The sequence below is a fragment of the Castor canadensis genome, chromosome 8, assembly GCF_047511655.1.
Source record: "Castor canadensis chromosome 8, mCasCan1.hap1v2, whole genome shotgun sequence".
Classification (NCBI taxonomy): Eukaryota; Metazoa; Chordata; class Mammalia; order Rodentia; family Castoridae; genus Castor; species Castor canadensis.
In genome coordinates, this window is record NC_133393.1 from 21,609,257 (window position 1) to 21,623,416 (window position 14,160).

General features: G+C 53.5%; 1 protein-coding gene across 1 annotated transcript in view; it reads right to left on the reverse strand.

The window, feature by feature from the left end:
- The window catches only part of Itpr3 (inositol 1,4,5-trisphosphate receptor type 3), a 64,380-nt gene extending 50,716 nt beyond the window's left edge, over positions 1-13,664 (reverse strand). The window contains exon 1 of the mRNA XM_020164149.2: positions 13,347-13,664. Within this exon, the coding sequence (XP_020019738.2) occupies positions 13,347-13,435 (89 nt within the window). The 5' untranslated portion in view covers positions 13,436-13,664. The remainder of the gene's footprint in view (positions 1-13,346) is intronic.
- Between the last annotated feature and the right edge of the window lie 496 nt (positions 13,665-14,160).

The window sequence follows — 14,160 nt, forward strand, 5'->3', positions numbered from 1 at the left end:
CTCTGGTGCCTTCTACACATCCCCTCCTTGGGGTGATGAACAAGGTCTTTTGTTATCTGACCTCTACACTGTCTAGATGGCCTCAGAGTTTCCTTGCTCCAGATGTACTAGACTTCCAGTTGATCCCAAGGGTCCTGGGAGTTCTCATTTCTCCCGAAGCTGCCTAAGCAGCCTGCAATGTCTTCGCACCCACACACTCTGGTCCCCCAAAGTCCCAGGCCTAAGGCTTCCTTGGCCCCATCTTGTGAACACCTTCCCCCATGTTCCCACAGCACCTGGTCCTGGCCTCTCTTCCTATTTCTACCCTCACTGTGTCTACACCACAGTGACACAGGGGTCTGGGACCCCTGGGTTTTTCCATGTGGGATCTTTCCAGAGTGCACTCCTGTAATAAAACAATATCATAAAAAATAGATATCTGGTCTTCATCCCAGATCCTGGCCAGGCCTCCCAAAACCCTTGTAACTTCGTAAGTGATGAGAGGACTTTTTTGTCCCCAGTTCCTGAAACAGCTCCAGAACAATAACGGTAAAATGTTTACATCACACCCCTTTCTATCACACTTAAATTTATGCTAATGATGTGACTTTTGGAAAGCCCCTAAGAATGGGGGGGGGGCTGGTTGCCAAGGGAACAGCCATGTGATTAAGGAGATGCAAATCCCAGATCCTAGCCTACCCTCCTTGGAGAGGGGAGGGGCTGGAGGTTGACTGGTGGTTCACTTCAACATGAATGATCAGTGATGTAATCAATCATGCTTACATGTGCATATCGAAGCGCTATAAAATCCAAGAGGACAGGGCTCTGAGAGCTTCCAAGTGAGCACAGGGACGTGCAGGAGGGTGGCATAGCCTGCGAGGCTCCACTTCCTCACCATCACCCCAAACCTCTCTTCCATCTGGATGATCTGAGTTGTGTCCTTTTATAATAAACCAGTAATTTATTAAGTAAATTATTTTCCTAAATTCTGTGAGCCATTCTAACACACTACCAAATACAAAGACCATGACTCACAGCTGGTCAGTCAGAATGACCAGAGGCCCAGATTTGTGAGGGTTATCTAAAGCAGGGGACAGTCTGTGGGACTGAGTCCTCAGCCTGTAGAATCTGACACTAACTCCAGGCAGATGGTGGCAGAATGAAATTGTAGGGAACCCAGCTGGTGTCTGTTCCCAGCTGGAGAATTCCTAATGTTTTCATATACTGCTACTTAATTTTCTAAATCTATTATTATTTCCAGTTCCAGAGCGTGAAGAGGTTAAACAATCTGAGCTGGTCTTTGACCAAGCCATCCCAGGTCAGCAGGTGCTGTGCAGGCCTCACTGTGACAGGCAGAACTCCGTGAGAAGGCCTCTTTTCCCTCCCATCCTCCAGCATGCTTTCCTGCCCCATCTACACTCTTGTTCCAGGTCATCCTGCCCATGCTCACAGGCTCCGAAGTACCACTAAAATGCTCACTGTGACTCCCACACCCCCTCCCCAGGGCCTCCTCCCCTAAACCCCACACAGAGATCTAACTGCACACTGACAACTCTCCTCACGAGCCCTCAGGCATCTCAGAGTCAGCAGGTGCAAAACTGAGCTCCTGGACTTCTACCCATCTCAGGCCATGGCAACCCCATCCTTCCAATTGCTTGGGCCAAAAACCTCAGACCAATCCTTGGCTCCTCTCTTCCACTCATGCCTCACACCTCATCTCCTAGAAAATCCTGTCACTCTATCTTGAAAACAGATGCAGAATTTGGCCTCTTCTTGTTCCTTCCACCACTATCCTGGCAGCTGGATTTCAGTAACTGCCTCCTTATTGGGCTCCAGGCTTCTCCCTTGCCCTCCCATCTTGCTCCCAAAGAGCAACAGAGGGGTCCTTTTAAAAGATAAGTCAGAACTGGGAGTGTAGCTCAGTGGTAGAGCACTTGCCCAGCATGTGTGAGGTCCTGGGTTCCATCCCCAGTACCACCAAAACAAACAAACAGAAAAGGTTAAATCAAGTCAGATCAGCACACCGCTCAGAACCCTCCAGAACCACCCATCTCAAGAGTAAAACCAAAGATGGCCTAAAAGTCATACTCCTCCCACACACATACCTCTCTGACTGTACCTTCCCCCTCTCCCCCGGTACACTCTGGCCCAGCCCCACAAAACCTCCTCCAGGCTCCCCAAACCTCCCAGGTGGCTTGGCACTGGCTCTTTCCTCTACCAGATCCCCCTGCCTCCAGACAGCCTCACTTCCTGCAGATCTCAGCTCCAATGACCCATTCCCATGGAGACCCTCCCTCTCCATCTAAAGCTGTGCACTACTGTCTCCCACACTCCCTGCACCCCTCCTTGCCTTCTGGTTCTGCATAGCATCTATCACCACCTAGCAGCTCTATAGTATTGGACTTATTTTGTTTACCATCCCTCACTCCCACCCCGTAGCATGTAAGTTCCACCAGCACAAGGATGTGTGTTTTACTCCCTGCTGTCTCCCCAGCACCCAGATCACTGCCTGGTACAAAGCAGCCCACACAAAATACATATTGAATGAATTAATTAATTCATTTTTCTAGCTGTGGAGGGAAGTACATGAGAAGCAAAAGACATGGTCTCTGCCTCAGGGAGTTTAAAATCTCTTTGGGAAGACAAGTCACATACTCAGAAGAAAAATGACATAAGGAATATGAATTGGTGCCAACCAGGGGGCCACTGTGGGCTTTGTCCGGATTCAGGGATGGGAAAGGTCAGAGCACAGCCAATCAGACAAGGTGTGAAAGAAGCAGTGAGCAGCTAAGGGCCTTGAATAATGTCCTGTAGGACATTAGGGAACCAGATCAGCTGGCATCTCTTAGCAAAGTCAGAGAGGAGGGGACAAGCACTGGCCAGGGCTTGGCCTGGGCTCTGACAGGGTGCTGGAGCTACAGGGCAGCGTGGGAGTCTGAGAACAGACTGAGGGCAGCCTCCTGTAGCCCGCTCTCTTAGCCAGTGCACAAGACCTCTGGAGGGGGAAGAGGAAAAGGTCAGAGATCCCTTCCCCAGGGATTTCCTGTGTGAGGAAAAGCCATCCGCAAGGCAGGCCCTTCCTTACCTCTCCTGGGAACCCCTTGTTTGGGACACGCCTGCAGGTAAAACACATGCAAATTCAGATGTCCCCATGCATTTCCAAATCAGCTAGCACAAATCTGCCTGATCTTTGGATGGATGTCCATCTGTCCTTGTCCATGTTTGAACAGCTTCTGAAGCCCCTCCTCATCCCCCATGGCCTTCAAAGCCAGGCGGGAAAAGTGAAGCCACTTAGCAAAGGGGAGGGAGGGTTTCAGAGGGAGAGTCCAGCCTCCAGCAGGAGAATTTCACACTAGGTAGCCAGGAAAACATCCCAGACCTGCAGCTGGGCGGTGGGAATGTCTGTATGTGGGCGCAGGGCCAAAGGCAAGCAGGGAATCCTGGGGGAGAGAAGGCTGCAGGTGGAGAGTATGGAGGTCAATAGGGAAGACTTGAAGGCAGGACAGGGGCCTTTGGACTGCTGGCCTCCTGGGTGAGGGACCACCACTGGCCAGCCATGCTGGGCTCATTCTGTACCTCTCCCAAACCCTCCCAAAGTGGCACCCTGCCTTTGTCTTTATTCTCCTCCTGGTGCTTAGCAAGACCCCCACCTGACTGTGGGCAAAGGTGGGGGCCATTCAAGGAATGTTTGCAAGGTCCAAGTGTCCCAAGCACCCCCCACCCACAAGCCTTATTTCCATTCTTCTACACACACATTGAGACAGAAGCATCCGAGGAAAGTGTTACTTGCCCACCTGGCAGAAAGGGGTTAGGGGTGTCCCTGAAGCCATTAACAGATAAGCAGGAAAGTCCTTATCAGATGGGCATCCAGGAGACCTGGGACCAGAGGAGGACTGAGAACACCAAGCAGGTTAAGTTTTGGTGTGGGGGGGTGGCGGCGGCCTCAGAGGACAGGGCTGAGATCTGCCACCCGCTGAGTGCTTCTCCCTCCCCGGCGCCCCCAGCCGCCCAGGCGCTCTGGCTGCCTGCCCTGCCCGGAGCGAAACTCGCCGCCCCACGTGCGCTGTCGCCGCGGAGGGAGGGCAGCGCGGCCGCCCCGGCCTGCCTCGACTCCCAGCGGTGGCCAGGACGCTGGGCCTCCGCCAGGCGCCCAGGGCGGGCAGTGACGCCCCGGCGCTTTCCTCTTCTCTGGCGCCGCGGCCTGTGAACTGCGGCCTCCGGGACCCTTCCCCACCAGGTGGCACAACGTCTCTGGTCGTAGCCTCTTGCTAGGGGGCATCTGCGGTTTATTAAAATAGCCCAACCACAGGTGCGCACCTGGAGCTGTAACCAAAGCAGAGCTCTCCAGAGCCAAGTGACCAAGGAGCACGTGCTTCACTCCCCTCTCCAGTTCTGCGGCACCCCCCAAGGTCCCTCCACTCCAAGGTCCTAATTCCAGTCCTCCACTGATCTCAACGTGCACCTCCATTCCAGGAGCCCCCATCGAATTCAAGGCCACACTTGGTTCCTGCAGAATCCCTGCCCATTCCAGACATGGCCCTATGTAGTGGCTGGTGGCACCGCCGCCATGGTCACTCCAGGAAAACCGATGGTCCGGTATGTGGAACTCTGATACATAAATCACTTTACATCGGATATCCCATTCTATCTTCACCACAGTCCTGTGTGAGGCCACAGAGAGGAAGGAAGCACCTGGGCCACACTGCTGGCCAGATAAAGACACACACAACCTAGCATCCATTCAGGAAAACCTTAGTGCAAGCCACTGTGTGGTCACCTCACTGAGTGCCCTGAGGATGGAAGCCAAATGCCCACACCTATGCTATGTTGTCAGGTTTCCCCTTACTCCTCCCCCACACCCCACCTCAGGAGCCCTAAGGACCATACCTGTTGTGAGCCTTCCATCCTCTGGGAGGCACATGACCATTTTGAGCCTGCACTATGCAGACCCCAATTGGGCATGGGGACATGGAGAGTAGGGGAGAGAAGGTCCTGGTAGGAGACCTGTGAGCAGGACCAGGGCCAGGGCCAGGGCCATCCTGGACCTTAAGGGAGGAGCAGGTTTACAGCTTGCTCTAGAACAGAGTGGAGAAGAGTGCTGTCCCTAAAATGCCCACAGGGTCTACACCCCAAAATATCAATCTGCATCCCAGGATTTGGGTGGCCCTTCTACCCAGGGTGAACTTTGAGATCCAGGTGGAAGCTATGGGAAAGGCAGTGGGTGGGTCAGTGCTGTCTGGAAAGATTAGATAAGGAGGAGGAAGGGAGCCAGACAGAAGTGGGGCAAGTGACTATCAGGAAGCCTGACTCAAACCTGCACCTACCAGCTTGGCCACCATCAGATCAGTCACGGAATGGGGAATCACAGATGGAGAATCCAAGGAATCCCACAAAACCCCCTTCCCATCAGCTGTAGAAACTGGGCCATGGAGGGAAACTGACCAACCCTGGTCACATGAGTTAATGGGATAGCCATTTCTGAACCCCAGTCTCCTGATGCGTAGTCTGGGCCACTGACCACCCCAACAGGTAGGTGACCAATGTCCCCCACCCACACATCTGGGTCAGCCCCAAGGAAGGCCACTTCCAACAGAAAACTGGGATAGGCTGATGGTGTCGGGGAGCTGGAGGACTCACCTCAGATAACCTACTAGGTTATCTCACACCTCACACCTACGAGGTGGGGGTGGGGTAGGAACAGTGGGAGAGGAACTCAGGTTCAGTGGCTGGGGATTTTGGCTTACCGCAGAAAAGGAATTAGTTCCTGTGGCCCTGTAAAAGCAGTTTCTGTTATCGCCACATGTCTTTACCAAGGATCTACCATGTGGCCACTGAGGGGCCAGGCGGTACTGGATATGTGGAATCTAAGCATGCGCCCTTCAGAGAGCTCAGAACCTAGAAGGGACAGTAAGCCCCACATTCAGACAACACTGGGAGTCACTCTAGGAGACAAAGACAGCTGAACTCAGAACCTAGAAGGGACAGTAAGCCCCACATTCAGACAACACTGGGAGTCACTCTAGGAGACAAAGACAGCTGAACTTGATCCAACAGAAGTAAAGATCCCAGCAAATATGCACACCTTTAGGGCACCCCCTCCTCCCACAGCCTGGCTTTCTGGCTCAGGATCAGATGGACTGTGACAAGTCTTAGGGTCTCCACAGTGCTGCTGCATGCATAGGGAGACATACCCTTAAGGGCCAAGAAAAAGAGAGACAGAGAGCAGGAAACAGAGGGGAACTGAGAAGAAAAAAAGAAAGAAGCTACCACAGGCTGTCCAGCTGCCTTCACCTCACATACTAGCCTGCCACGCTGGATGCTGGTGGCTCACGCCTGTAATCCTGGCTACTCAGGAGGCAAAAAGGAGGATCACGGTTCAAAGCCAGCCCAGGCAAACAGTTCCCGACGCCCTATCTCAAAAATACCCATCACAAAACAGGGCTGGTGGAGTGGCTCAAGGTGTAGGCCCTCAGTTCAAACCCCAGTACCACAAACAAACAAAAAAAAGAAATAGATGTCACAAACACATGGAAGTGGGGACAATCCTTAAGTCTAGGCGACTGAGCAGATGGGTGTTCTAAATGGTTCTGTCCTTTTCCTAAAAGATACATAGGCCTCAACTAGTGGTGAGGGGTCAAAGGGACAACACAGGTGAAGGGCACACCCACCCTTGAAATGATCTGCAAAGGGCCAACCACAGCCATCATCATTGTCATCCTCATCTCTGAAACACATAATTCTTATTCCCCTGACCCGTATCACCCCCATCATCAAGATTTCTACTGGACACTCGGACACTGGCTTTCCTGCAGGGTGGAGGAAGGGCTGATGGCTGGCCAGCTGAACTAGTGATCAGGGAAGGGATTTGTTAACCAAATGTGCACAGGTGTCTGCTTTGAGCAGCTGCAGCTGCCCAGAGCTGAGATTTGTGTTCGCTGCCCATTCAGGCTTTGCCAAAAAACATCCAGCACTGTGCTCACGCAAGAGATCAAGCCCCTCTAATAAGCTTTTCCTACCTGTCTCCCAAGGAGAAACCGATCTAAAATGTGGCCCCACAAATCTCACCCCCAGTCCTCAGTCAGGAGTTCACTATGTGAACCCCAGCCTTATTTCTGCCCCAACCATTTCTCTTCCCTAGGCCCTGGTGTGAAAGGCCCTGCGGCCTCCTCACCTCAGACTACTGCTATGTAACCCCAGGATCTTGAAGCAGAAGTCATGCCTATAGGGAACTGTGACTGCCTGGACCAATGCTGGGTATCACTGGTACCTGGACCTGACTAGCCTGCCATGCTCAGGGGCTCAATGGTCACACTTTCAGGCCTAAGGTGAACCTAGTAAAAATTTGGGCTCTGTTCTTTTCCCTTCCCAGGCCTCTATTCTTCCTCTCTCACAGCCCCACTCCCACGGAAGGGCCCCAGCTCTATCTACATGGGGTGAAATCGAGGGAGCAGGGCTGGGGGTGGATATGCAGGGACTCCAGATGTCTGTACACGGATCATCAAAACCAGAAACCTCCCCCCCAAGCTGAGAACAGACAGCTGGTGTGTCCTCACCCTACAATCCAACATGTCTCCCCACCCCCAACACAAGCCACCACCCAATGGGCCAAGCCAGGGAGGGAATGTGGGGTCAGGAATGCTGGGCAGAGCAGAGTGTGGGCAAAAGACTACACAGGATTCTTTAAGACCAAGTTGCTGGGTACAGCCTGAGACCCTAGAATCCTGAGGTGGAAATCTGGGACTGGTTCTATCCAATGCTGACCCCCAAACCACCCCTCTCTCCACTTCACCCTTCTCCATCATATCCAAGTGCTGCCTGAGACCTCAACCACACCCAGTCACGAGGGTGGAGGCTGGTCTCACTCTCTCCACACCCAAGTGCAACATTCACAAACATGTGACCTGAAGTGGGTCAGACCCTCTGTGGCACAGAGTTCTGTCTCTGCTCCCCTCTACTACTGGAAAAGCATGCACCTAGGGAGTCTGTGAGGCAAAAGGTGTGCCTTCCCTTTGATCTCCATTCTGGGATGTTATCCCAAGAAGATAACCAAACAAGTGCTAGGCATGCGCTCACTAGGATGCTCAGGGAGAACTATCTGGAACAGCAAAAACTTACAAGCAGCCTGGATGCCAAATACTACAGTTGCTTAATCCAATTAAGGAACATCAGGCCAAGGAGTGCTATACAGCACGACAATGGTTTGTCAGCAGGGGAAAAGACAGATTATCCAAAAAGAGACAAGACACAAAGCCATGTGTGCAACTTGGTCGGTTTGCAAATGTTTATTTGTGTATATGAAAGTTTTAAAAGTTTGTATACGTCATAGTATACTTATATAAGTCACAGTGGTATTACAGATAATTTTTTATTAGAGTTTTTAAGTTTTCTTCATGGAATGTAAATTATTATTTAATCAGAAAAAAATAAATGTTTTCAAAAACGACTTGAATGGATTGGACTAGCTGAGGCCAAGCCCCTGCCTTGAGCTACAATACAAAAGCCTAACATCTCGTTCCAGGGAAATTACAATTAAATGAAAGCCAAAGCAGATCTGAGCTCCATCTGGGGAATGCAGTCAGCATGGTGGGGACAGTCCCTTCTCATGGAATTACGTATGCCTCCAAGGACCTTTAGGAATCATCTCGCCCAGCTCCCACTATAAAGGACAGAACAAGCTAGAACTCGGTCTTTTTTTTTTTTTTTTTTTTTTTTGGCAATTCTGGGTTTTTAATTCAGGGGCTTGCACTTGCTAGGCAAGTTCTCCATCTATCACTTAAGTTATGCCCCTAGCCCTTTTTGCTTAGTTATTTTTCAGATAGAGTCTCACGCTTTTGCCTGGGCCGGCCTCAGACAACAATCCTTCTGCCTCTGCCTCCCTCATAGCTGAAATTATAGGCATGTGCCACCACGTCGGGACTGCAACTCAGTCTTGATTACTACTGATTGTCTGAAGTAGTATCTAGCTCATAGTAGATGCACAAATAAAAATGTGTTGCATGACTTAATAAAGTCTGATGGAGGCCAAGTGCAGGCAGACTCTGCGGCAGGCTTGCTCACAGCCTATCATCAGGGAAAGTGGGTGGGTGGGGGGTGAGGGGAGAGGCCCTAGGTTCAGAGTTTCAAGCCCCAGGTACACATTAAAATCCCCTGGGGGTGGAGGGGTAAGGGAGAATGATAGAGGAGATGAATCTAATTAAGACACAGTGTAAGCACATGTATAAATATCAAAATGAATTCACCCTGTACAATTAATATTTGCTAATAAATTTTTTAAATCTCCTGGGAGCTTTGAAAGAATCCAGCACCCAGACCCTAACCCCAGAGATGCTGATTTGGGTCTGGAATGGGACTTGGCAGCTGGAAATTTTAAAAAAATCTCCAAGTTGATTCTCAGGTACAGTCAGAGCACCTTAGAGAATCCATGCACTGACAGAAACACTCAGAGAAGGTATGAAGTTATGAAAACCATCCAGTGAAGCTGGGTGCAGGTGTCTCACATCTATAATACAAGCTACTTGGGAGGCTGAGATCAGGAGGATTGGGGTTCAAGGCCAGCCCAGAGACCCCCATCTTTAAAATAACCAGAGCAAAATAGACTGGAAGTGTGACTTAAGCAGTAGAGTGCCGGCTTTGTAAGAGTGAAGCCCTGAGTTCAAAGCCCAGACCTACCAAAACAAAACAATACCATCCATCCAGCGATGGGGCATGAAACAGCATTACTCTTCCTGAGATCCATGCCCCTGAGGCTCCCATCCCAAAGATCCTCACCCTGGGACCTGGGGCTTCCCAGATTGACTTCTAGGTCCTGACCTGTGGGGTCTACCCTCCCAGGGTATGTCAGATTGGGGTGGAAGGGGATCAGGGAATCCCACTACACAGGATGGAGCAAGCTGGAACTCAGGCAGAAGGGCAAGGGGGCAGGGGACTTCTGACCCTACTCACTAACCACCCAAACCAGGTAATCCAGGTCCAGAGGCCCTGAGAGCCCCCAGTGGTGCTCCTAGGCCAGCTACAGATGGACAGAGGCATCTCAACAAATGCTAGGAGCTCACCTTCAGGCCCAGTTCACCTGATCCCCTAACTCCCTGTGGGTGGGTCACCCCTCTGGGCATTTTAGACATCTTCAGAGGACTGAACATGAGGTCCTGAAGGGCTCAGCCAGCATTGATAGGCCTAGTTCTCCCTAGCTGCTGGTCTACAGCCACATCAAATCCTCCATTCCTTTCTGACCCTGATTAGCCACTTCTGCCCTGGCCTCCACTGCCTCCACTTGGGTGAGGGGCGAGGTAGGGCCCTGACCACATTTTCCTGCCAAGAGCAGGTGTGGGCCTGCTTCCCCTGGTGGCTGGCAGTCTCAACCCGCTCCAGCATCTACTCCGACCCCTCCCTTTCTCCCAACCCAGAGTTAATGTACAATCCACATCGGAGCTCTAATTATCCAGAAGGCTTTAATTGGCCACTTCTGAAGAGCTCTGGCCCAAATCCAAAGGCTGCCCCAGTCTGCCTCCCCTGCCAAAGCCTCCTGCCCATCTCCCCAGCTGACGCAGCCCCTCTTCCCACCAAGGCTGGCCCTGTCCTCAACAAATTCACTTCACCAGCCCTAACTAGGCACCTCCTAGACACTAGGCACTGGGCATAAGCCAGGAACTGCCACATCAGCCCCCAGAGTTCAAGACCATGGACACCAACAGTCCCAGGAAAGACAACAGGGTCCAGAATTAAGGCTGGAGACAGAAAAATTCTGGAGAGGATGAAGCAGATAATCACTTCGCAATGTTCCTCACTCTACCCCAACCCCCAGTCTCCTGGGAGACCTTAGTAAAATACAGATTGTTGGACTGGAGACATAGCTCAGTGACAGAGCACTGGAACTCATCTAGCACACACTGCCTCACACATTGGAGGCCCTGGGTCCCATCCCCAGTGTGGCAAAAAAATAAAATAAAAATACAATGCAGATTTCAAATCAGTAGGAGAGGTCATGAAGTCTGAAATTCTATATTTCTACCAAGCTTCTCAGCCCTTTGGGAATGGATGGCTTACAGCACACACAAATCATTCCTTTTGTGTGTGTGTGTGTGTGTGTGTGTGTGTGTGTGTGTGTGTGTTAGTGGGGCTTGAACTCAGGGCCTACACCTTAAGTCACTCTACCAGTCCTGTTTTGTGATGGGTTCTTTTGATTTGCCTGGGCTGGCTGTTCCATAATCCATGCTGAGTATATGAATGCTGTAATTAGTTAATCCAGCATTAGGTGGCCCTACAGGGACCCCTCAGATGCAACCTGATAAAAACCAGACAGCACTTTGTTCAGAGCAGTTTGAAAGACGAGGAAAAAGAGTTAATTCTGCCCGAAAGGGCGGGGGGAGGGGGGTCACGGGTGCAGTTCTCTCAAAAGAGAAAGAGGCCACTTTGCACTAGGTCTCAGAGGGTGGGACAGATTTACACAGGCGGGCGGGAACAGCACAGGAGCAAAGGTAAAGAGACGGAGCGGAGGACACGCTCCAGGAACTACACCTGCAGCTTCAGGTGTGCCAAGAGGGAGGCAAGGCAAACCCAGATTAGACTGGGGCCTGTACACACCACTGCCAGAATGCAAGGCTGGGAAGATGATGCCCATTGATGTTGGGGGTGTTTACAGAGGGAAGGGGTGCCCTGGGGTACAAGGGCTCTCACAGGTCACCAGAACCAGCCTTGGAATCAAGGTGCAGGAAAGGTCAATAGAAGAAAGTTATGTCAGGGGACAATTGAGGGAATCCATGTGACAGAATGAGGCTGCCTGAGGAAGGGTAAAGGGAATTAAGATGTTCTCCTTGGCTCTGTTAAACTTCACAGGTGCTTAAAACCCACTGTGTACTCAGTCCTGAGTCAGGCACTAAAGCAACAGAGAAAATGGCCATTTCTCCAAAAGTCCACAGAGCTTTTGGTGGGGGGGGGGGGAAGGGTCTTCTACTTTCTCCCACAACCCCTGCTTTCCTCTTTCCTTCACCATTATCTATGTACCTACTATGTGCAGGCCCTGGCCTCAGGCCACCAAGGCCTGGGCACTGCTCTCTGGGGGAGCCTGCACAGATGCTAGACCAGATGTGGCTCCACCCCTCCTCTCTGGGGAACTGTGCAAAAGAAATCAGATGGGAGGATTTCACATCTGATGGGAGGTGAGCAGGAGAGCCTGGAGGGTGCTGAGATAGGGAGCAGGATATGCTGGAATTCCCAGGCAGAATTCCCGGCTGGCAGAGTGCCCTCATTGACTTCTTCCCCTGCAGGACTAATGCCAAACTCCCAACAACCCTGGGAGGCACCAAGACAGCCAGGTGACTCCCATCTCCCAGGAGGAGGAAGGCTCACTCCAGAGCCAGCCTTGGACTATGAGTGCCAGCATTGACCTCCAAAGCCCCCAAAGAGGAGGCTCCACAGTGGCTGGTGAATGCCCAGCCCTGTGGGGTCACAAAAGAGAGCAGGTTGACCCTAAAGTGCAGCTGGGTGTGGCTTGAGAGGATGGAATCCTGGAACACAGCCCCCCCAGACTGAAAACAAAAGACAAGGGCCCTGCCCTGCGGCCAGGACCCAGGCACCCAACTGCTCCTCTGCAAAGAAACCCTTTCTCTATGCCTAATTGAGCTCCTGCCCTCTCTCCCTGCTACAATCCTGACCCTCTCCAGAGACAGGAACCGATTCTGTTTATCTTGCCCAGACCCTGGGGGGCGGCAGGCAGAATTAATTAATGTTTGTAAAGTGCCCTAGAGAACCTGGGACCAGGGACCCAAGGGCGCCAGATGAGCAGCACAGGAAATTGACGGGGAGAGGCGGGGAGGAGAGGGGGGGCAGGCGGCCAGGACGCGGAACGCTTGGAAGGGGAGGGTGGAGAAGACACTCCTACCCAAGGGGGGCGGGACAGGGAGAGAGCAGTGAGGAGAAGGTGCGACCCTTCCAAAATGCCACAGGGTGGATATGAGAGGATTCCGGGCTCCAGACTGAGTCTGACCACCCGGCACAGCTCCGCCCCAGCCGAGCACGGCCAGGCCTTCCCCAACTCAGGCCCCAGCCACCTGCACGTCCCCGGGACCACCTGCGGAGGAAGTCTCGGCCTCTCAGCCCCCTCTGAAAAAAAAAAGCCTGTGCCGGAGGGTGGTGGCTTCGGCAACCCAGGCGTCCTCCGCCAACTCCGCAGTGTGCCCAACTCCTACCTGAACAAACATTTCACTTCCTTTCTCTAAAAGAAAGAGGGAGAGGTTCCCTCACTCCTGGAGGCTGAGGCGTCCAAGTTCTCTGCCGAGGTTAGCGGGACGCTGCGGCAGGACGCACGCCGCGGGCACAGTGGCCCTCAGGGATCCCTCCCCTCCCTCGTCCCTTGAGCTCATCTCACTCACCCCAAAGTGCTGATGAAGCCATTGACGGAGCCCTCTGCGTACAGGGAGACGATGTCCCCGATATGGAGAAAGCTGGACATCTCGTTCATGGCTTCTGCCTTCCGTGGCCCGGGGCGGCGGGGGCGCTCAGGGGCGTGCGGCCAGGCTCAGTACGGGAACAGTGGCGTCCGGGGTAGAGGAGGGGCGCACTCCCACCTCGGAGCCCGGCTCTCGGGGCGGCCAGGGCGGGCTGGCGGCCACGAGAGCTGGAGGAGGCGCGGCGCGGCCCGGGGTCCGGGTGAGGAGGTGCCCTCGTCTCTGCGCGCCCGCCGCGCGCCCGCCCGGCCCGGCCCGCGCGTACCTGCAGCGTAGAAGGAGCAGGAAGTCTGGGGCCGCCACACACACATGCAAATCCCGCCCGGGAGGCGGGGAGGCCACACCCCGCGCCCCCCCCCCCGCCGCACCCGCAGCGGCCCGCCTGCCGGCACCCATGTGCACCGGCCCGCCTCCCTGCGCTCCGCGCCCCGTGCGCGTCGGGCCAGCCTCCCGGACGCGCAATGTGCCGCGGGCCCTCCCAGCCCCGGGGGTTCCCGGGGCTCCCGCCGGCTCTCTGAACTGCCATCATCGACGATCGAGCCATCGTACCCGGCTCTCCGCCCTCCCTTGGAGTTCCCCGGGCTGCCCACGCTCCTGACCCCGGGTCTTGGAGAACCCGCGAAGGCACCCACGGAAGGGGCCGTCCAGAGCCGCTGCAGGCGCTACCGTGAGCGGCGCGTTGAGGACGCACCCCCCTAGAGCGTCCAAGCCCCTGCGGCCACCACCCGGTCCCCGCGCC